We start from the raw sequence: 23964 nt of genomic DNA on the forward strand, positions 1-23964 counted from the left end.
CAAGAGTTTCTGGATCATGTTGAGAAATCATTAGCATTGAATCTGGATTTTTTTTTAACCATCATGTAGGTACCAATATTATTTCTTGACCATGAAATACCTCACCTTTCAGGACGGTCTTGTCTGTGCAAGCCTTAGTGATGTATTGGGCTTGGTCCTTGTCATATGTTATTGCAACAGCTGTAACTGCAACCTACAAAATTGAACTAAATGTGAGTGATAGCTACAATCTATATTATGGAGGTTGGATCATTAAACACTGTTGTAAATGGTGGCAGTATAGTGTCAAATGTACCTGGATTAACTCATCCTCTGGTAATGCAACGTTGAAATTCACATGACAAAGACAGCAAGGTACCATGGATCGTAGTTTAAAATACAGGGTCTGGAAAATTAGGGAAAACACTTATTTCATCAGATAGAGAAAAAAGCTATGGCATAATTTTCACATGAAGCACTTCTAAAACTGTAAAGCATCACTATACTGTTTATAGTGCCATAATGTCACCCTGTCACAGGCTAGCAATGTATTCTTGTTGCATCACCCATTAATGCCCAGCCTACTCTGGCGAAGCCAATGATCCTCCCAGCAAACCAAAATAAACAAGTCTGCTCTTGAAGAATCTCAGCATTGCCCGGAACTTTCTACTCTACAAAGTGAAAATGTGATTACTCTCCTGATTTGTACTGAGTCAGCTCAGTACACAGTAATCCACTTCCTGCATTATGCCAAGTCCTGACCAACTTCACACACAGCCAGCACAGACCATCTCTGATCCACATTGGACTCCAACTACCATCGTCACCAGCTCAAAGAAGCAGTGAAACCAGCAATTTGGGAGGATTATAGCGAGGCACTGGAATAAAGTGTTATAACGATACTAGCCCAAAATATTCCCACAGAGCTGGAGTAAGTTTGCTTCTACAGAGCCTTCTATGAAGCAGCCACCAGGACCATTCCCAGGGGATACTGTCCTGTGTATATACCTTGCCTGGAAGAGGCATATGTTTCGCTGCTCTAACAATATGTTCTCCAGTGATCCAGACATGGCAAACCATCTGAAGAAGTCATATTAGACTCAAAATGTTAACTCTGTTTCTCTCTCCACAGATGGTGCCAGACCTGCTGAGTTTTTCCAGTATTTTCTGTTTTTATTTCATTTACAGCATCTGCAGTATTTTATTTGTATCCGCTGTGCCAGATGGGAAGAGGCAACAAAGAAACTGGACTTCACTCGCTCAAGTTGGAAATGTCGGAAAGTCCTACGCCACCTTGGAGCAGCCCAGCAAACATTAACGCCAGGTTCTGCAAATGCCAATTAGGTAGCAGGCCATCTCCTTCACAAGGGAAAAGCATCGCTAGAAGGAGAGTGAAGAATCAAATCCGGGTCATGTGGAGATCCTTCCACAGGCAGCACAACTCTGGATTGGAGTTGTGCTGCCACCACCCTGGAATTGGATGAAGTACTACAAACCATCAAGCTGGGTACTGCTGCTGGTTATGGCAACAACCCCCGTGTGTTCCTAAAACACCTTAGCCTATGGGCCCGTTCCTGGTTGGCCCAATTCTTTACAAGGGTCATTTGTGGGTGAAGGCAGCAAAAATCCTGGTGTATATCTAAAGTCATTGGCGCATGACCCAGGCCTTCCCTGTCGCTTGCCATTTCAACACACCAACCTGCTCTCATGCCCACATGTCCGTCCTTGGCCTGCTGCAATATTCCAGTGAAGCTCAACGCAAACTGGAGGAACAGCACCTCATTTTCCGATTAGGTACTTTACAGCCTTCCGGACTTAACATTGAGTTCAACAACTTCAGATCATGAACTCTCTCCTCCATCCTCACCTCTTTTTGATCCCCTTTTTTCAAATATTTATTTTTTAATTTTTATATATACATTTTTTCCCACCTATTTCTATTATTATTTTTAAAATTTATTTCCATTCATTGTCTTATCCTCACCTTTTAGCCTATTTTGATCTTTTCTCCCACACCATCCCCTCCAGGGCTATCTGTCACTTGCTCATCCTGCTTTCTATTCTTAATATCGCCATTAGCATCTCCTTCAGCCAGTATCACCACCATCAACACCCCTTCGACCTTTTGTTTATGACATCTTTTGCACTCTCTCCTTTGCCTCCGCCTATCACTGGCCCTCTATCCAGCTTCATCTGTCCCACCCTCCCATCCCTCCAAACAGTATATATTTCACCACATTTTTACTTCTCTTTAGTTCTGAAGAAGTCATACAGACTCAAAATGTTAACTCTGTCTTTTTCTCCACAGATGCTGTCAGACCTGCTGAGTTATTCCAGCAATTTTTGTCTTTGCCTCGCATTAACCACTTCAACTGAAAACAGCTTTCAAAGGAATCTCAAAATGGAGCAATTTTCCTTGACCTCACCGCAGTGTACGAGACAGTCTGGCACATTGGCCTATTTGTCAAAATAACAAGAGTTTGCCCCTCTGGGTTACTGATGTCATTACTACTCTGGGACAGATGGTTAAGGGTGCATATGGGTGACAAGGCTAACACCTGTAGGAAACAGATGAACGGGCTCTGAAGAGTCATACAGACTTGAAACATTAACTGTTTCTCTACAGATGCTGCCAGACCTGCTGAGCTTTTCCAAGGTTTTCTGTTTTTATTTCAGATTTCCAGAATTCGCAGTATTTTGCTTTTATTATATAGAGGAATGGGCTACCCCAGGGGTCAGTCTTAGCCCTAACCCTGTTCAACTTGTACACCAAAAATCTACCCCCCAACTCGGGCCTGGATGTTTACCTATGCAGATGACACCTACTGTGGCATACAGGCTCAGACTTTCCCAGAGCTGGAAGACACATTAAAAACGATATTGCTGACTAGTGTAAGGCATGGTGTCTACAGCTGAGCACTAGTAAAACAGCCTCTAGCACATTGCACCCTCATAATGCTGGGGCTAAGAGGGGACTGAACATCACCCTGGATGGCACGATCACCAGCCTGTTTATCTAAATGTCACCCTTGACAGAACCCTCACATACACATAGCAAAAATTAAAACCCGCAATAACCTCACTAAACTGGCCGGTACCTCATGGGGATCACAGGTCAAGACCCTAAGGACTTCTGCTCTTGACATTACGTAGTCAACTGCAGAATACTGCACCTCAGTATGGTACCAATCTGCTCAAACCAAAATTATAGATGTGCAACTCAACAATGCACATCATCACAGGTACTCTTCAACTAACTCACCACCCCTGGCTCCCAGTTCTAGGTAAGGGCGGCAGATTTCCTTCCCTAAAGAACATTAGTGAACCAGATGGGTTTTTGCAACAATCAATGATAGTTTGAGACTAGTTTTTAATTCCAGGTTTTATTAATTGAATTTAAATTCGATCAGCTGCCTTGGTAGGATTTGAACCTGTGTCCCCTGAACATTAGCCTGGACCTCTGAATTACCAGTCCAGTGACATTACCACAAAGGCACTGTCTCCCCCGTGTGATCAAAAGGAAATTTTCCAGAGTGCGTTTTTCCCTTATTGGCCTTCGATCTTTTTCTGAATCCTCCTTGAAATGACATGGCTGCGGGAATGGTGACATGTTGGGGGAGTGAGGAAGCTGTTTAGTCATGATGCTCCGGCCATCATGATGCGGGGCAGGCTTGATGGGCTAGCTGGTCAATTTCATATGTTCAAATGAAAGACAACTTGGAAATAAAGAATGTTTATATTCGAAAAGTTCTTGCAAACATATTCAATTTCATTAAGTTTGCCCTTTTGTGACACGGTATTTTGTAACTCCAGACCCACATCAATGTAGTTGACTCTTAACTGCCCTCTGAAATGGCCTAGCAAACCACTCAGTTCAAGGGAAATTAGGGATGGGCAACGAATGCTGGCCTTGCTAGCGACGCCCACGTGCCTTGGAAGAATTAAAAAAGAACCCACCGCTCCCACATCACTCAGGCAATCAAAAGCAATTCAGGTGATTACATGGACCAAGTGTTGTATTTTCTTTCTGCACTTAGAAATCCATAATTTTAATAGTTTAGTTACAAAGGATTTCTGAACTGAATACTATTTATCCATCCTCTAGCATATCAGAGCTTTAAAAATTCTAAATTAAAACAGAAAAGACCCAACGTTACTATAATTTGGAAGAGAAATTCTGCAACAACTTCCTTATCGACTCGAAATGCAAATTAATGCAAGACCTTGCATTTATACAGCATCTTTAATGGAGATAAACATTCCATAGAGCTTCACTGAAGGCACAAGCTGACAAATAGGGACCCTGAGGCCAAAGGAAGGGATTTTAGCAGGAGCGATTAAAGGCATGGACAAAAAGGTAAATTTTAAGGAAGGTCTTATAAGAACATGAGAGAGGTGCAGAGACTTGGAAAGAGCATTTCAGAACTTGGGCTGAAGACAGGAGCCACCAATAGTGGGGAGAAGAGAGGGAGGAATGTACATGAGGTTAGAATCGAAGGAATGGAAAGTTCAGAGAGAATTGTAGAGCTAAAGAAGGTTACAGAGATAGCAAGGGGTATCTACGATCTAAATAGCAACTAAACAGTTACCAGTGTTTGTTTTGCCCTCACATCTCGTGAAAAATGCCCCAAAGTGTTTCAATATGTTAAGAAGCTGCACAGAAATAAGTTGTAATTGATGTTGTTTAGTTGTTTTCCCCCACATTAATTCCAGCCTCTTACCTTCAGTAGATTTTCACAAAGATCACTAAAAGCTTTATTAAGCCCATTTGATGTGAGACTAGTGACATTGTTTAGCCGGAACACTCTCACTGAAGTGAACATCTAAAAAGGAAAAGGAGAGGGGAAAACACAAGTTAGTCATGGTAACAGGCACATTCAATTGGGCTTATAATTATAAGTGTTAATTGTTCAGGCTGTGGCTGGTAATTTTGTAAATAACCCATTTGAATGATCATTGAGTTCATAAGTGCTGCACCCTCAATTTCACTGCTTGAAAATGCACTCCTGAAATGGACTACTCATCCTTCAGACTACTTGAAAGAATCAATTGTGAAAAAATACAAATATTGAGTGTCTATTTTTAAACACAAGAATTTAACAAGTGCTGGTGGAATTACAAAACTAGCATTGCAGCTACAAATAGATCTTATTTCTGCCACACTTTCAAAACAAAAAAAGACATGAAGCAAAACATAAAATGTCAGCATTGCATGTGGGGGTAGTGGGGGCTATAAAATTCTGATTTATTTCAACAGTTCCAGCACTGCACCGTGTGCAGATAAATGGTGCTTGTGTCTTTTCATTACTTAAATGCGCAACATTGTTTATTTCAAACAAACAATAATCTAGTTATCAAAAGAAAATGACTTCAAGTGGCATAATACAAGAGAACCAATCCTGGATTCGCAACATTTCTGTTTGCATGCTGCCTTGTACGTTCCATGAGTTTACTGCAACTTCAAAATATTTCAATGTCAAGTTCAGCAATGCCATACTAATTGGTTTAAAAGTATATATTTTTTCTTATTCAGGAATGTACAGTCAAGCAGGATCTAAGCAACTAAGTGAGCCCAAACAGTTAAGTGGGGTTAGAGAAACCTATGCAGTTTGTTTAACTGGGATGAGGGTATTTGAACTATAAAGAGCTGAGACTAGTCTTAAATAGGAAGGGAAATAAAGATATGGGGCAGCATATTGTGGGGGTGGGGTGGGTGGGCTGCTCACCACCCCCTTTGGAAGCAAAGTCGGCATGGAGCCAACTCGCTCCACACCAGCCCACCACGCAGCCATAATACGCTGCAGGCAGGCTAAATAGCCTGCCAGTGGGACTTCTGCCCCTCAATGGGGAAGAAGTCATGGCCGCTGGAGCTGCCAGCTAATTGGATTGTTAACAAACTGAATTGGCCTTTGATTATTTATTTAAATATGCCGTATTACAGAGGTGAGCTCAGGGGTGGGCTGGCACCCACCCGATTTTACATGCCTACCTGTCGAAAACATGCCCGGCAGGGGCACATAAAATCCAGCCCAAGACAACAGATTAAACTCAGTCATCAGTCAGTCAGCCAGAGTAAAATCATCACTGACGCACTGTTAAAATGAAAAATCCTGGTGCAGTATTAACTTCTAAATCCACCCACAGCATGCTGTATACAGACCACTTAGCTGGATTTAGCAGGTTACCCATCACTCAAATGCATAAAAACATACAAACTGCTGTCAAAGATTTCTTTCCCAGCTATATGTTACTCTGTGTTGGCTTTTATTTACCTCCCTACTATCTCACGCCAACAGAATGCAAGATAGTTTGCTAACCAAGCATTCTTCAAATGCAATGGTCTATACATAAACCCTTCAAGGATTAATAGCTGACTATTCCCATTATTGTACCTGCACTTGCTTAATTAAAACAAAAAGACCATTCGTGTCCTAAAGCCTCACTCTTTGGATTTTTATACATGTCGTATACCAATAATTTTAACATTCAAGATATCCCTCCTACTCTGTGCACTAGAGTTTTTAAAAAATGATAATTTAATGTAACCGACCTAAGGTAAGCACCATCAGAATTGCCATTTTTTTGTGTCAGAATGTCAGTCCGAACACAGCTCAGTTTCCATGTACAAACAAAGATGCAATCAGCTAAATGGAGAATGTGGCACAAGAAGGAAGCTGCACACAGCAAAACAGGAGCTTTGGCCAAATTAAGAACCATGGTGCAGATACAGAATTTCCAAGTGCAGGTTGAGCCTCACTTGAAAAAGAACTGCCTTCTCTGCGGAAAGTAATCTAGCCTTTTCTTTTGTTCAACCATTCAGCTTCCACATACAAATGAATTGGGTCAAAGCCATGCAGCAAACCAGGGTGGGATCTCTCGAGACTAAATGCAAATTGCCAGTCCGAGACTCATCATCAGCTATCACAATAAAACGGCAATAGTTCATTAAAACACGCACATCTCCGCATTTTGCAGACAGTGCCTGAAGGAAGCCACTGGCACCCGTATCATGAGCATACTGCAATGGACAGCAAACAACCTAATTTGACAATTCCACTTTAGGTGACTTTAATCTACATAGACTGGGCAAACCAAATGTGCTTGGGCCCCAGCTATTCACAATATATATCAATGATTTGGATGAGGGAACCAAATGCAATATTTCCAAGTTTGCTGACCACATGAAACCTGGAGGAATGTGAGTGGTGAGGAGGATGTTAAGGGACTTCAAGGCGATTTAGACAGGTTGAGTGAGTGGGCAAATACATGGTAGATGCAGTATAATGTGGATAAGTATGAAGTTATCCACGTTGGTCGAAAAAACAGAATGACAGTATTATTTAAATGATGATAGATTTGGAAACATTGATGTACAAAGGGATCCGGGTGTCCTTATACATCAGTCACTGTAAGCAAGTGTGCAGCAAGCAGTTAAGGAGGCAAATAGCACGTTGGGCTTCATTGCGAGAGGACCCGAGTACAGGAGCAAGGATATCTTACTGCAGCTGTACAGAGCCTTGGTGAGACCATACCTGGAGTAGTGTATGCAGTTTTGGTCTACTGACCTAATAAAGGATATACTTGTCAGAGGGGGAGTGCAACAAAGGTTCACCAGACTCATTCCTGGGGTGGCAGTTTGTCATACGAGAAGAGATTGAGTTGACTAGGCCTGTATTCACTGGAGTTTAGAAGAATATGGGGGGATTTCATTGAAACGTATGAAATTCTGACAGTGCGCGATAGACTGGATGCAGGGATGATGTTTCCTCTGGCTGAGGCAGGGGGTGCGTCTTGAACAAGGGGTCATAGTCCTAAATGGCCTACCCCGTAACCTGAGACTGAGATGAGGAGAAACTTCTTCGCTCGGAGGGTGGTGGACCTGTGGAATTATCTACCACAGAAGGCTCTGGATGCCAAGTCATTGAATATATTTAAGAAGGAAATAGATTTCTAGACTCTAAAGGCATTAAGAGATATTGGGGTAGAACGGGAGTGTGGCGTTGAGATAGAGGATCAGCCATGATCACAATTGAATGGTGCAGCAGACTCAAAGGGCCAAATGACCTACTCCTGCTCCTATTTTCTATGTTTCTATGTTGACTTTGTTTTACAAACGCTACACAAGCTTACCTGTAAATCAGACGTCCAATTGTTGATGCCTGGCATAACCTCTGTATTACAACTGTAAAAGCCTGTCAACATCAAATAAATTACATAAACCATGAGTCAGGAACGCCAAGTACAAAATCTAATTAACAGAGAGCCCAGCTCAGCAGAGACAGATAATTTCCATGCATATAACTGGGACACTCAGCTGATCTGTCCATGTTGTATAAAAAAAAAATTAGGAAATGAAATAGCACAGAAATTAGAAAACAATAAAGAGAAGTTTTTGTTTTAAAATATGTTACATAATCTGTTACATTAGTATCTTCCTGTGGGCTTACCTGCTGGTGTGGGAGCATCAGTCAACAATGAGTGAATATCTTCAACAGCATCAGCATCATCAATCTGAAATATAGAGCAATGTTATTCTGGCCCTGACCTGGTTCAGTGGAATATAGCAGCATTATTAAAAACCTAACCTGGGCCAGTGGAATACCAACACCACATTTTCAACCCCTCCAACTATCTCTAAATTATGAGACTGCCTGTCCTACATCTAGTTATTGGGCAAGCCAAAATTTTCTCCAATTAATTATTGGGAAGACCAAAATCATTCTTTTTGGACCCGCTAAAACTCCACTCCCAACCCCAGACTCCCTCGCTCTGCCTACAAATGTCTGAGACTGAACCAGATTGTCCACAATCTTGGTGACACTTCTGACACCTAGATGAGTTTTCGATTACATATCCACGCCAACAATAGGAATGCCTTCTTTCACCTCTGTAACATTGTGAATCTCCACCCCGCCTCAGCTTATCTGCTGCTGAAACCCTCCTTCGTGCTTTCGTTACCTCTAAACTTGACTATTCAATGCACTCCTGGCTGGCTCCCACATTCTACTCTTCTTAAGTTTGAAGTTATCTAAATCTTTGTTACTGTGTCCTAACTTGTACCAAGTTCTGTTCACCTAGCACCGTGCTCACTAAACCATATTGACTCCTGATCAAGCCATGCCTCGATTTTAATATTCACATCCTTGTTTTCAAATCCCTCAATGGCTTCGCCCCTCCTTATCTTTGTAACCTCCTCCAACCCCACAACTGTCTGAGATATTCATGCTCCTTTAATTCTGGCCTCATGAACATCCCTGATTTTAATAATTTCACCTCTGGATCATGCCTTCAGCTGCCATGGCACTTAGCTCTGGAATTGCCCCCCTAAACCTCTCGGCCTCTCTACCACTCTTTCCTCCTTCAGAGCACTACGTAAACAGACTGTTAAAGTTGGGAATTTGTTGCTGATTTTTATTCTTTTGTTTTATCTTCATTAGCTAGTGAGTGTTTTCCTTTTGTTTCCAAACTAGAAGACTATAACTTAGTCACTTGGTAGTGCAGAAATTGAATATCGCTGAAAAGCGAGGCATGTTGCCGAAGTTTTTGAGCGCAAGACGAAAAACTTTGGCAATGTGCCTCGCTTTTCAGCAATAGACTGTAACTTGCTTTCACTTTACTAAATTAGCAACTAATCAAATAAATAAATAAGTTTAGACAGGCATGGCAGGGCAGGTGGCACACCGTCACTATAACATGAGAGAGCTTGTGGAGAACATAACGATCGCATACAACCATACCTGCAGTAAGTATCTGCAGGTCGAGCAATTTCGGCTCAGAGTTGTTGAACTGGAATCTGAGCTGTAGACAATAGGGATTCATGAGGGAGGGAATGATTTATGAGGTACTTGATATTTGTGTGGATGAGAGCAAGGACTACTGGGTGGATGAGCAAACTGACCATGATACCATGGTCCAGGAAGCCATTCAAATAAGGAAACGAAAAGGAATGTGGTAGTGATAGGGGACAGTATAGCCAGGGGATATATTCTTTCTGTTCTCTGCAGCCATGACCGGGAGTTCTGAAGGGTGTGATCCCTGCCTAATGCCAGGGTTAAAGCCATCGCCTTGTGACTGAAGATAAAATTAGATTGGAAAGGGGAGGATCCAATTATTTTGCTCACGGAAGAACCAGGAGTCATGTTCTGATAAGAGCACATAAAGAGTTCGGGTCCAAATTAAAACACAGACTTCAAAGGTAATAATCTCTGGATTGTTACCTGAGTTACCAGCCAATTGGCACAGAGTCAAGCAGATTAGAGAATTAAACATATGGCTGAATGAGAGGTGTAGGAAGAAGGGATTTTGATTCATGTGAAATGGGTGTCAGTGCTGATGAAAAGGAGAGCTGTTCGTTGGTATATGCTCCACTTAAGCCAGGCTGGAATCAAGTGCCCTTGCGAATTTTATAACTAGGGTTATGAAAGAGGTTTTAAATCAAAAGAGAGAGGTGGACAAGTCAGGTGAAGGGAGATTTAAAAATCTGAAGGGAAAGATTGAGACAATAGAGCAGCGTAGCAAATGGGGAGATGGTGGTTTAGTGTTAATGTCATTGGTAGTAATCTAGAGGTCTAGGCTAATGCTCTGAGGACACGGGTTCAAATCCCATTACAGCAGCTGATGTAATTTAAATTTAATTAATAAAATCTGGAATTGAAAGTTGGTCTTAGCGACGGTAACTATGAAATTATCATCGTAATTATCGTCAGAAAAACCCTTCTGGTTCACTGACATCCTTCAGGGAAGGAAATATACCGTCCTTACCTGGTCTGGCCTACATGTGACTCCAGGCTCACAGCAATGTGGCTGACTCACAACTGCTGTCAAGGGCAATTAGGGATGGGCACCAAATGATGGCCTTGCCAATGATGCCCACATCCCAAGAATGAGAAGAATAGGGTAAAGACATGCAGAGTGGGACATGAAGGGACAAAGAGTTTAATGGTAATAGTGTCTCAGCGAATAAAGTCCTTACAAAGAACAGTAATAAAAATATAAAAGACTCTACCTGAATGCACAAAGCATTCATGATAAGATAGATGAATTAGCAGCACAAATAAAGGTAACTGATTTAAATTTAATCACCATTATGGAGATACGGTTACAAGGTGGCCAAAATCAGGAAATAAATATTCCAGGGCATACAACATTTCAAAAAGGCAGGCAGAATCAAAAAGGAGGAGGGGTAGCCCTGATTGTAAAGGATGACATGAGGACATAGTAAGAAAGAATTTTAGGCTCAGATGATCAGGAAATAGAATCAGTATGTGTAGAGATTAGGAATAACAATGGGCAATGGCAAGGACATCTGTGCTGACTGTGTGTAGACTCTTAGTCTCCAAATCTTGTAGGGAGGTGTTAGGAATCTCAGGTTTTGTAAACGCTAATACTTTAATATTTAATCTATTTAATTCAAAGATAGAATGGAGTTGTGGGGTCTAGAAGCTAGCTAATTAGCCTTTCTACATGGATACATGGCCCATGTGATTCACGTTGCCATGGAAAGGGAAGGAATCTGCAATGTAACCTTAACAGCGAAAGTCATTTTGGGGATAAGAAGATACCTGGTTGGGAAAGTTAAAAGGCCATCGGGAGCAGAGAATAGCTTTGGAGTGATTCTGGGAGAAGTATCCATCCACTTAAGGGACAACGCAATGTAGAACCACAGCAGAAGATTTTCAGTTGTTTTGAAAGTTAACTGCGGAAACTTTTCGGTAGTATAAAGTATAAGTTGCCTACTTAAGTATAAGTGGTTAGTTAATGTTATTTTTAATTTGTTTGTTACAGTAAAAGTCTTAAAACTTGAAATCTTGTCATGTGATCTTTCCAGGCAGTCACTGGAAATTCAAGTATCTTTTTTAAAGTTATTGGTCTCTATGGGGCTCGCAACAAATTTAATCAGGTGCCACAAGGTAAGCGCTCATGGAGTCGAGGGTAATATATTAGCATGGATAGAGGATCGGTTAATGGACAGGAAGCAGAGAATGGAGATAAACAGGCATTTTCAAATTGGCAGTTTGCAACTAGCGGAGTGCTGCAAGGATCACTTGCTGGGACCTCAACTACTTACAATCTATATTAATGACTTGGATGAAGAGACCAAGAGCAATATATCAACATTTGCTGATGATACAAAGTTAGGTGGGAATACAAGTTGTGAGGAGAACACAAAGTGGCTGCAAAGAGATATAGACAGGCTAAATGAGTGGGCAACAGGGTGGCAGATGAAGTATAATACTCCATGGGGAAGTGAGAGATTATTCATTTTAGTTATAAGAATAGAAAAGCAGAATATTGCTTAAAAGGCATGAAACTTGTAAATGTTGATGTTCAGGGAGACAGTGGTGTACTCGCAAAAAGAATAGTTAGCATGCAGGTATAGCAAGCAAGGGGATTGGAGTGCAGGAATAAGAAAGTCTTGCTACAATTGTACAGGACTTTAGTGAGACCACACCTGGAGTATGGCGAGCTCTTTTAGTTTTCATATCTAAGGAAGGATATACTTGCCTTACAGGAAAGGTACTGGTTCCTTAGATGAGGGAATTGTCCTATGATGGAAGACTGAGTAAATTTGGGACTATAGTCTCTGGGCTTTAGAAGAATGGAAGGTGATCTCATTGAAAATACATGATTCTGAAGGGTCTTGACAAAATAGACATTGAGAAGTTATTTCCCTTACCTTGGAAATTAACGCGATGGCAGAGTCTTGGATAAGGGGTCGCTCATTTAGGACTGAGGTGAAGAGAAATCTTTTCAAAGGAATGAGAAGCCTTGGAATTATCCACTACAGAGGGTTGTGGATGCTGTACTGGTGAGAATAGCTAAGACTGAGACAGACAGGTTTTTGGTCTCTCAGGGAATAAAGGGGTACGGGGAGCAGGAGGGAAAGTGGAATGCCAGCCATGATTGCATTGAATGGTGGAGCAGATTTGAAGGGCCATATGGTCTACTCCTGCTCCTATCTTATGTTCAATGGAATCTAGGGCGGTATTATTAAGACCTTGACCTGGTGGAATATAGGGCAGTATTATTAAAGTCTTAGCTTGGGGAAATATAGTGCAATGGTTTTAATATGTTGATCTGGTTCAGTTCAATTAAAAACATCTTCAGATGTGTCTCTTTACACTCTGAACAAGAGTCACAGGGTGGCTAACTGATGAAGATTTCCTTACCTCTAACACAAAGGCATCCTTTTTCCCATGTGAAAGATCCAGTTCTGAAACATCATCTGAACTTTCTGATTGGGACCTAAATAGCCTGGAACGCTGCCTTGTTTCTGGGATTGGGGATCCAAGCAGCTCCTCCAGGATCTCCTATTGTCAGAAGTGCATTGGACAGGAAATAAATATTGCTTATGAAAAGATTTCACTATTCATTTCCTCTCCTACTCCATTAAAGCACTGATGTACTACAGGGGTACAGTTCCAAGGGCTCTGGTCACCCTTGAGTACCTCATGTAAGTTAATAAGTGACACTAGACAGTGAATGCTGTAACTGCCACTGGAAGAATTGGGGGGGGGGAATCATGACCACCCAATCTGATCCTGTCTACAACTGATGCCCAAACCCATGGACTTCCACAAGGATCACTGTCTAGTGATCAGAAATGGGAACCCTCAGCCACTTTCCCATCCCTCGGTGATGGTGCCGAGACCAACTGCACTCCCCCAGCCATAGAGCTTAGATTACCTCACATGAACTTTGGACCTTCCTGATTTACATGGCTGTCCTGCGCACTGTTAACTACACGAGTTATTGGAGCCATATCTAGTTTAATTTTGAAACATATTTAAATTTGTTGAATCTTGGCTGGCCAATTCAGATTTCTGCAGGGTCATATTCATTTTTGCTTATTTCCAAATTTATACATAACTCTGCAAACTTTACAAGATGCCTTCGAAAGTACTGTGGACTGACCATTTCCCAATTAAAAACATTCTCCAGTGCGTTTTGGCAACCTGTGATTCTTGGGGTGTTTAGCTAGATAGTGGTGGGTACAGTAGGCCTACATCGTCTAGGGCTTTTGCAGGTCTAGGTATAATTATGTGCTTAAAGTGGAAAATGCTGACATTAGTTGGGGGTGATGTTGTGTTATGTCACAGCTGAAGAGAAGGGAGCAGTTCTATGTGTTACAAGTGAGAATGATGCAAGTCTGCCAACTACAGTGTCATCGTTGGCAGAATGTAGAGATAAAATTTGGACAATAAGGCCAGTCACAACTCTGGTGGGTCCCATTATGCTAAAACTGGTGTGAAACCAAGTGGTTTTAAAAAAGCTACTTTAAGGTGCTCCTGCACTGTTTCCAATAAATGATTGGACACAAATGTAGTCATCCCACAGACTATGCTGGCGCAACACGAAAATAGCACTGAATAAAAGCAAAACCTATAGAATGACTGGCCCTGTAATTAGGTATTCAAACCTTGAAAGATTTTGCCACCTAGAACAAGCTTTCAAAGAAAAAGCCAGAACTATATTAACTTGATAAACTATTTCTAGATGCACGCCTCCTGTCACTGGTGTTCAATGTTCTAGGATACAGGATCTATAACTGACATCAGGTTCTGATAGGAAAACCTCAATTCCATGTCTGTACATCACCAGTAGAGGCTTCAAATTATTTCAGACAGGGAGCCATCAATTTCAGCCAAGGGTACATAATGTGAATATTTTTCTTTTTAAAATGTGATATGTAAAGTGCGACCAGAAGCTTGTCACATCACAGAGCTGCACCTCCTTGTAGGAACATCTTTGGCTGTGAGTTTTCTATGTAACTTAGAAACATGAACACACAAAAAAAATGTTTTCCACTGTTTCCTAGTCAACTTATTCCACTAGGATAATATACAAAATTAAAAACATTACTTCCACACCTTCAATATGACATTATTAAAACATATATATAAAAAGGGATTATCCATCATTATTTTAACAAGACTTCAAAATGTGTACTTGGCTTACCCTTCTTGGAAGCACTTCTCCTTACAATTAGGAACGTAGAGTGCCTGTTTGCTCAGTGATCATTAGGAACAGGAGCAGACCATAGCGCAAACCTGTTTTGCCATTCAATTAGATCATTGTTGATCTATGCCACACCTCCATTTATCTGCCTTTGCATAATATCCATGATACCTTTGACTAACAAAAAATGATCAGCCTCGGTCCAGAACACTTCAACTGACTTCAGCAGCAATAGCCTTTTGAGGGAGGGGTTGCAGATTGAGAGTGTTCCAGATTTCCACCACCCTTTGTGTGAAGAAGTAGTCTTTTTCATACAAATGATCCAATACTAACTGCATATTATCTGGTCATGCAGTCACTACTAACCAGACTGCAATAATCCATTCCCCAGCAACACACTGCAGTCATGTTGGATCTCTGCCTATTTCAAGTTATTTTTTGATCCTACTTTTTAATTAGCATATAGTTTAAACTGAGCTAAAATGTAATATTTTGACTGGAGTTTTTAAATTTCTATCACTTCCTTTCCCCTGCCAGTTGCCCTCATCACTCCCAGATGGCAATCACTCTACAAGGATTCTCTCCCACGGTGTTCGGGTGTGGGGGCCTAGGTGTGGCAGTATGCAGTCAAGGTTCACACATCCTTCCATTAGCACTGCCCATGTTGCTCCAGGACAGGAAAATCGCAGGTTGTTCTAGCAAGGGATGAGATATACCAAGCCACTTTCTTCTATAGCTCACTGGAGGTCACATTGTCAATTATCTACGAGCGCATAACATAAACTTGTAACCTCCTGGGCAGGAAGTTGTGGCCTTTAATGTTGCTTCACTACCCAATCATCGCCCTATTTCTGATTTTGAAGGTGTCAAAGGCATCCAATTTCAAGTACAGAACCAAACCTTTGCTTTTCACTGAATTCTTATAATTGTTTCACTATATTGTTAAAGATTCTAGTTATGAAAGTTTTCGCTGACGGAAGTTCACCCTTTAGTGTATGGCTATGTAATTCTGTCTGGTACCAAGCCACCTTATTGAAAATATACAAGCCTCCACCACCCACCCCATTGGTTCATATTTACTCACAAAGGTGCTTGTACTTACAGGAGGATTTATCTCATAAATCTCCCTGTTCTTTATGATCATATCATTAATCTTTTTCTGCATATTTGATATATGTTGTTCATAAGAAGAGTCATTTGGAGTCTTCCCTGCAATCTGTATACCACCTGGAGAGGGCAGTGCAGTCAGATATAGACCAGTTGCAGACTAGAACAAAGAAGGAAAGACAAGAAAAGTATTAAATCAGAAAATATAATGGCAGTTTTAATTATAAATATGGACACAGGGATTTATAATGGGAAGAAGTTGATGGGCAGTGTGCACAGATTTTAAACATAACACATTAATATAAATTGAGAGTGCTTTTACATTGAAATTACAACACTGAAGCAGAAAGCTCAGTTAAGACAGCTCATCTAATCTTCAACATCAACAGTAATCCTAACTCCAAATGCTTGCTCTGTTCCCATATTGTTTTATTCCCTTTTCCTTTATCTGCCTATGTCACTGATTCTTAAATGGTGCAATCACTAATACTAGTAACGTATTCCACAGCTCTGCAACCTTAACATAAAAATGTTTCTCATATTCATGCCCTGAAACATCTTTTATTTCATCATATATTTATGCCTTATTCCTGCTATCTCAACATTATTTTGTTTCCCCCTGTACAGCGGCTTCCTACCTACATCTGCAATTCTTTTGACACCTTTCACTACTTTTCCAGTTTCCTGGCCCTAATTGTCTCCTTTCCACAATGAACATCCAGAACCTCTACACCACACACGTGTGCACGCACACAACAGGATACCCTGTGAGCCCTCCATCTCTTCCTTGAATGGAGGGCAAACCCCTTCCCATCCATCACCAAGCTCCTTTGGCTGGCTGAACTTGTTCTTACATTGAACAACTTCTGCTTTGATTCCATTCACTTTCTCCAAACAAAAGGTGTTGCTATGGAAATTCTATGCCTGCTTTTTTTTGTGGGATATGTGGAACGTTGTTTCAGTCCTACTCAGGTTCACCTTTTTTCCAGTAAATTGGAAACTGTATAGATGTTGCTTCTCCTTCTCATCCCAACTTGGAATATTTCATCAAATTTGGTTCTATTCTTTTTGTTTCTCATCTTCCCCTGCCTTCAAATGGACATCTCCAACCCTTCCCATTCTCAATTTCTCTATCTCCATTTCCGGTGATAGGCTGCCAACCTATGTCTGCTATAAGCGACCGATTCCCACAGCTCCCTTTAAAAACCTCTTCCCACCCTGTTCCCTGTAAGGACTCTATTCCGTTCTCCCAGTTTCTGTCTCTTTGTCACATTTGAATTTTTAAAAATTCTTTACAACAGGGTGTTGGCATCACTGGCAAGGCCAATGTTTGCTGCCCATCCTTAATTGCCCTTGAGGGTTTCTTGAACCGCTGCAGTCCACCCATAGTGTTGTTAGGAAGGAGTTCTAGGATTTTGATCTAGTGACAGTGAAGCTGAGATAGTTCCAAGTCAGAATGGTGTGTGGCTTGGAAGGGAACTTGCAGGTGGTGGCGTTCCCATGCATCTGCTGCCCTTGTCCTTCTAAGTGGTAGAGGGCAAAGGTCTGCATGGTACTGTCTAAAGAGGCTTGGTGAGTTGCTGCAGTGCGTCTTGCAGATGGTACACACTGCTGTCACTGCACTGGTGGTGGAGGGAGTGAATGTTTAAGTTGGTGGATGGGGTGCCAATCAAGCAGGCTGCTTTGTCCTGGATGGCATCGAGCTTCTCAGGTGTTGTTGGAGCTACAATCATCCAGGCAAGAGGAGAATATTTCATTACACTCCTGACTTGTGCCTTTTAGATGGTGGACAGGCTTTTGGGGAGTCAGGAGATGAATTACTCACTGCACAATTCCCAGTCTTTGACTTGCTCTTGTAGCCACAGTATTCATATGGCTGGTCCAGTTCAGTTTCTGGTCAATGGTAACCCCCAGGATGTTGATAGTGGGGGATTCAGTGATGGTAATGATATTTAATTTTATGTGGCGATGGTTAGATTTTCTCCTGTTGGAGATGATCAATGCCTGGCACTTTTGTGGTGTGAATGTTACTTGCCACTTATCAGCCCAAGCCTGATCGTTGTCCAGGTCTTGCTGTATGTAGACTGCTTTAGTATCTGAGGAGTCGCGAATGATACTGAACTTTATGTAATCATCAGCGAACAAACCCACTTCTGACCTTATGATGGAAGAAAGGTCATTGATGAAGCAGCTGAAGATGATTGGGCAGAGGACACCACCCTGAGGAACTCCTGCAGTGATGACTCCTTTAAAACACTCCTTAAAATTGCTCTCTTTGACCAAGCTTTTGGTCATCTGACCTAATATCTCATGTGGCTCGGTGTCATCCTTTTTTTATAATGCTCCTGTGAAGCGCTTTGAGATGTTTCATTATGCTAAAGGCTCTGTATAAGTTGTTGTTTTCTGTCTATATTTGAGTTCCAGCATCAACAGCATTTTGCCTTTATATTTACCCCCCCTTTTCTGAACCCTCAATCGATGGAGACTGTCTAGTACTGCTTGCTTTGAACTGTCCCATCATAATAGCTATTCTTTACCATCCTATAATGTGTCATGGAAATACATAACAGATTTTTACTTCAGTTTCTGAATTCCCTACAAGCATAGCCAAACTTAGGCTTAAACACAGTAAACAAGTGAGTTGTGGGTATTCCTGGAATGAATCCCAAGTTAATGGAGTATACAATATTTGAATGTTCATCTGTGCTGGGGGTTTAATACCATGTTCTATTAGATTCAGTGAAATATTTACTCACAGCGAGGCCCATCAACATGTTTTCACCAACTGTAATCTGAATCCTTAGGCCAAACAGTGCATTCATTCCTCTCAGTTTAAGTTTATTCATCAGCTGAGTGTGAAGTTCATACTCCATAAATGGCAGCAGATTGCTTATTGCTGTGGCATTGGCCTCACCCTGAGTTTTCTTCTTTTGACGACATAGCCTAGATCACCAAGATAAGCAGATGTCAGAACACATCTTATTCTTAGCACCCAATGGTAAAACGTAGTCAGGTCGAAATGATCTAAACTCTCAGAACATCACCTAGCCTGAATTAAGCAGCCTTTTCCAGTTACTGCCGCTTCCAAGGGAGGTTCAATTGTGGTGAAGAGAACATCTGGAACCTTCTGCTTCCGACAAACATAACAATATGTGAGGTGTGCAGGGAAAGGCATATTTAACTCATCATATGGAACGTGACAGAAACTGCAGCCCAGGGATGATGTATCATCCAACCTGGAAAAAGGAGATACATTCTAATGAAATCTTCAACCATGAAATAAATGAACATAATTAATTTTTGCAAGTAAATGGACAACAGCACACAGGGGCCCTTTAAAAGTTGAAAAACTAGACAATAAAACTGTTCTCTTGCATCTTTTAAATTAAAAAAAATCACCCTCATTTTGCTAACTTCCTGCATTTCAAAAGAAAAGATTAGCTGTTAATCTTATTCACCCATACAAGAGGCATTTCCATCTACAACAATCCACAAGGATAAAACACATTTTGTGCAGTTGTGTATACATCCAAAACGATTCTGTCATAGCTATATCAACAGAATTATATTCTGAAAGAAATTAGAACCCCACTTTGCTTTTGATAAATTATACCATGTTCTAAACAGATAGATTTGTTACTGTGGGACATTCAGAAATACCGGGGCTTAACCAAGCATTGTACTGGTTACTTACATAAAAATCATGATCTTTGCTAATGCAACATTGAAATAACAATTCAGTTTGACTTTCCTGAGTCTTTAATCAAAATCACAAGAAACACAATACATTTTCTCCAGGTACAAAGTGGAAAATCAGCGAGCAATATTAAGTATGGTTAGTATTTTAGAGTTACCTTGATGCAAGCTGTTAGGTAACAACAACAGCATTTCAATTTCTTGCCAAATCGATGCCAAATTTCAAACTTTGTTAGTAGAACGAAATGAATTGTTTCGACCTGCCCCCTTCACTGTAATAGTTTAACCTACCCTAATATAGAAGCACTATCCTGGCACTGAAGAAAAAAATCAAACTCTCCCTTCTCTGACCCTGTGGAAAAGAAGCTAGGCTGCCTTGACAACCTGTGTTCACTGCAGCCTTCCATGCTGCAGTCTTGAAGCATCTTTGGATTCAGTACAGCCGCTGTGCCTGAAGCAGACAAGATACAGACTTCCTCACTGTGGAAAATAAATTGACAGAAAATTATTGGGATGTTGTATCAAATAAAAGAAAGCACAGAAAAAAAAGTACTAATTTTCAGATCCAAAATACTTGTAACATTGTTGTTCATGCTGTGTCTCATAAGGATATATATAAATGCGTAGTGTAATTATGGTGTAAAGGTTGTGCAAAAATACCATTGAAGGCCATGAAGAAAAATCTATCCATGCTCAATCCTGATGCTGCAATCATCTACTACCCTATGGGCAACTTAATCTGACAATGACGAGCTTCTCTACTACACCCTGGCTGACATTGCCTAGTTGTTTCACTTGCTATGGCCTCTATCACTGCTCCCTAAAGTCCAAAGGGCGTAGACTTGAATATGGCTAGGTAGTTTATCCATTCATTGCCAAAGAATCAGTCATAGCCAAAGGATTACCTGTAATGGCTTCTCTTCACACTCCTGCACCATTACTTCTGAGGGCGCTCAAAGGGTCGATCGCTGGCCCTCTCCTATTTCTCATTGGCATACTGCCAACTCAGTGACATCAGCCGAAAACAAAGTCAGGTTTCACATGTACGCTGACAACAACCAGCTCTACCTCACCAGCATATCTCTCAACCCCTCCACTTCCTCTGCTTTAACAGACTGCTTGTCCAACATCCAGTACAGGAGGAGCTGAAATTTTCCTCAACTCAATGTTTTCTTATTTGTTCATGAGATGTGGACATTCCTGGCAAAGTCAGCATTGATTGCCCATCCCTCATTAATCTTGAACCACCATACCCCATGTGGTGTAGGTGCACCTACTGCGCCGTCAGAGGAGGAGTTTCAGGATTTTGACCCAGGAACAGTGGAGGAACCGGGATGTATTTCCAATCATGCATCTGCTGCCCTTATCCTTCTAGGTGTTAGCGGTCACAGGTTTGGAAGGTGTTGTTGAAGGGGCCTTGATGAGTTGCTTCAGCGGATCTTTAGATGGTACATAGTTCTCCACTGTGCACCAGTGGTGAAGGGAGTGTCGAACTTCTTGAGTGTTGTTGGAGCTACACTTATTCAGAAAAGTGAAGAGTATTCTATAATACTCCTGACTTGTGCCTTGTAGTTAGGGAAAAGACATTGGGAGTCAGGAGGTGAGTTACTCACTGCACAACAGCCAGTCTTTGACCTGCTCATTTGGTCACGATATTTATGTAGCTGGTCCAGCTAAGTTTCTGGCCAATGTAAAGTTGCAGGATTTTGAGGGCAGCGAGGGATTCAGTGATGGTAATGGCATTGAATGTCAGGGGGAGATGGTCAGATTCTTTCTTGGTGGAATTCTTCAGCGCCTGGTATTTGTGTGGCGTGAATGTTACTCGCCACTTGTCAGCCCAAACCTGAAAGCTGTCCAGGTTTTTTTGCATCCGGGCACAGGCTTTTTCAGCATCTGATGAGAAGAAAATAGAACTGAACGGCTGTTCAATCATCAGCAAACATCCCCACTTCTGACCTTACAATATAGGGGAGGTTATTGATGAAGGTGATTGGGCCGAGAACAATATTGGGAAGATCAAAGCCCTTGCCTTTGGTCCTTGCCACAGTTACATTCCTTAGCCTTGGCTCCATCCCCTTTTTCTGGTCACCGTCTGAAGCTGAATCTTGGATTCCTATTTCATCCTGAGGTGATCTTCAGAGCACAATCCATTAAACCAAAATCACCTACCTCCAACTCCATAACATCACCAGTCTCCATCTTTGCCTGTGCTCACCTGCTGTGGAAACCATGGTCCGTGCCTTTTAACCTCTAGACCTGACTATGCCAATGCTCTCCTCACCATTTCTCATCTTGCGCCTTCCATAAACTTGAGCCCATTCAAAACTCTGCTAATAACTTACAACCATCAGCCTTGTGCTCCCTGACTTAGATTGGTTTCCTTTCCAGCAATGCCTCATATTTAAAATTTGCATACTACTTTTCTAACTTTTCCGTTCTCCTCCCCATCTCTGTAACTTCCTCAGGCCCAACAATCTCTTTGAAATCTCTGCGCTCTTCCAATTCTAGCCTCTTATGTATCTGATTGTAAACGCTCCACAATTAGCAGTCGTGCCTTAAGTTGCAAGATTCTAAGCTCCGGAATTTTCTCAGTAAAGCTCTACTCCTCTCTACCTCTCTCTCCTCCTTTAAAACCCTCAACGCCTACCTCGATGACCAAGCTTTTATCAGCAGTCCAAATATCTTATGTGCCTTGGTGTCAATTTTTGCCTGATAACGCTCCTGCCTTGGAGTGTTTCACTATGTTAAAGTGAAACGTTAAAGTTAAAGGGCTTCACTATGTTAAAGGACCTATATAATGCAAATTGTTGATAAATGGTACTTTGCACAATATATTCTAACTTTTTGTGCCCTCGTGGAGGTCAGCAGTTGCTATCATTTCTTTTGGGGTCAGCAAATAGCGAATCAGTTTCAGATCATTCAATGACTGCTCTGATTTCCCATGCAGAATGATACCTAAAAGGATGAACAACGGATGCAATACTCAAAACATCCTTCCTAACAAGGGTAATATTGGTAAAAAAGATATTTACTATGCAATACCATACAGATTTTTTTTCATGGGGAATTGAAGGAGGGAGAACATTTTGAATAAAATAATGTTCTGCTCCTCCCCCCAACCAAACCGCTCTTCACCTTTAAAGGGCAACTAACATTACACAATGCTATCGCATTTGCAAATCCGTCATTAATTGCATATCTATTATATACATATTCATATCTACAAAATCTACACATACAAGTTTTGTATTTTAACTCTTATTCCAATATTAAATTAAAAATATTGGCATTGAGAGAGCATTTAGCAAAGTACAAAAAATATACTGCAAGTTATCCCAAGGAGACACACTAAAAGTTTCATCGAAAAAATTACACACTCACCAGATGCTGGTTGATTCACTGTATCCAACTACTGCATGGCATCCAAGAGCTTTGCCATGTGACTTGATTTCTTGTCGGATTTCTGCCCACCAAGCATCGCGAGTTTCAGGCTCATCTAAGCAGGGGAAGCAAAAAAGAAAACAATCAATAGACCAGTAAAGTTTATTAATGTGGCACAAGATATAACCACATAAATCTCTGAAGAAATCCATTTCTTCATCCTCTGTGATATTGCTGACAAGGTTTTCAGATCCTTAAAAACTGAAAAAGTGATTACAGCAGTCTGAAATATATTCTCCAAACAGAACAAGATATTCTCCAAGAAAATATAGTTTGATAATAATAAAAAAAATTTTAAATCACCCAAAATGGCCAAAAAGATGCTGAATTGTCATTAAACTCCAACGGGTGTACTGGGAAAGGAAACCAGTTGGCATTACTCAGTCTGGTATATATGAGACTCCAGCCCCACAGCAATATGGTTAACTCTCAACTGCCCTCTAGCCGAGCAAGCCATTCAGTTGTATCAAATAGCTCGCTGTTCAAGAAGGTTCATCATCGCAGTTTCAGGGCAACTTAGGGATGAGAAATAAATGCCAGCGATGCCCACATCCTAAGAATGAATTTTTTTTGACAACGTTGAAGATTTTATTTACACTATACTCCATTGTCGCGGAGTCAAAATCCTGGAACTTGCTACCTAATAGCACTCTGCTGATAACTTGCAACCATCAGCCTTGTACTCCCTGACTTACACTGGCTCCCATTCCAGCAATGTCTCAAATTTAAAATTTGTAATCTGTTTTAAAACATTTCCATTCACCTCCCCATCTCTGTAACCTT

General features: G+C 41.2%; 1 protein-coding gene across 11 annotated transcripts in view; it reads right to left on the bottom strand.

Annotated features, from left to right (window-relative positions):
• c2cd5 (C2 calcium dependent domain containing 5) overlaps window positions 1–23964 on the bottom strand; it is a 104441-nt gene that overhangs the window by 18475 nt on the left and 62002 nt on the right. For 8 of the 11 annotated variants that reach the window (XM_078553616.1, XM_078553613.1, XM_078553614.1 and 5 more), the window contains 11 exons: window positions 23122–23236; window positions 20032–20220; window positions 19089–19280; window positions 18801–18987; window positions 16040–16204; window positions 13149–13289; window positions 8427–8490; window positions 8110–8171; window positions 4701–4802; window positions 296–385; window positions 106–193 (listed from right to left, as the gene is read on the bottom strand). In XM_078553616.1, the coding sequence (XP_078409742.1) occupies window positions 106–193; window positions 296–385; window positions 4701–4802; window positions 8110–8171; window positions 8427–8490; window positions 13149–13289; window positions 16040–16204; window positions 18801–18987; window positions 19089–19280; window positions 20032–20220; window positions 23122–23236 (1395 nt within the window). The remainder of the gene's footprint in view (window positions 1–105; window positions 194–295; window positions 386–4700; window positions 4803–8109; window positions 8172–8426; window positions 8491–13148; window positions 13290–16039; window positions 16205–18800; window positions 18988–19088; window positions 19281–20031; window positions 20221–23121; window positions 23237–23964) is intronic. The other 3 variants (XM_078553619.1, XM_078553615.1, XM_078553623.1) reach the window with 1 other exon arrangement.

The sequence above is a fragment of the Cetorhinus maximus genome, chromosome 12 (genome assembly GCF_964194155.1).
Source record: "Cetorhinus maximus chromosome 12, sCetMax3.hap1.1, whole genome shotgun sequence".
NCBI classification, from domain to species: Eukaryota; Metazoa; Chordata; class Chondrichthyes; order Lamniformes; family Cetorhinidae; genus Cetorhinus; species Cetorhinus maximus.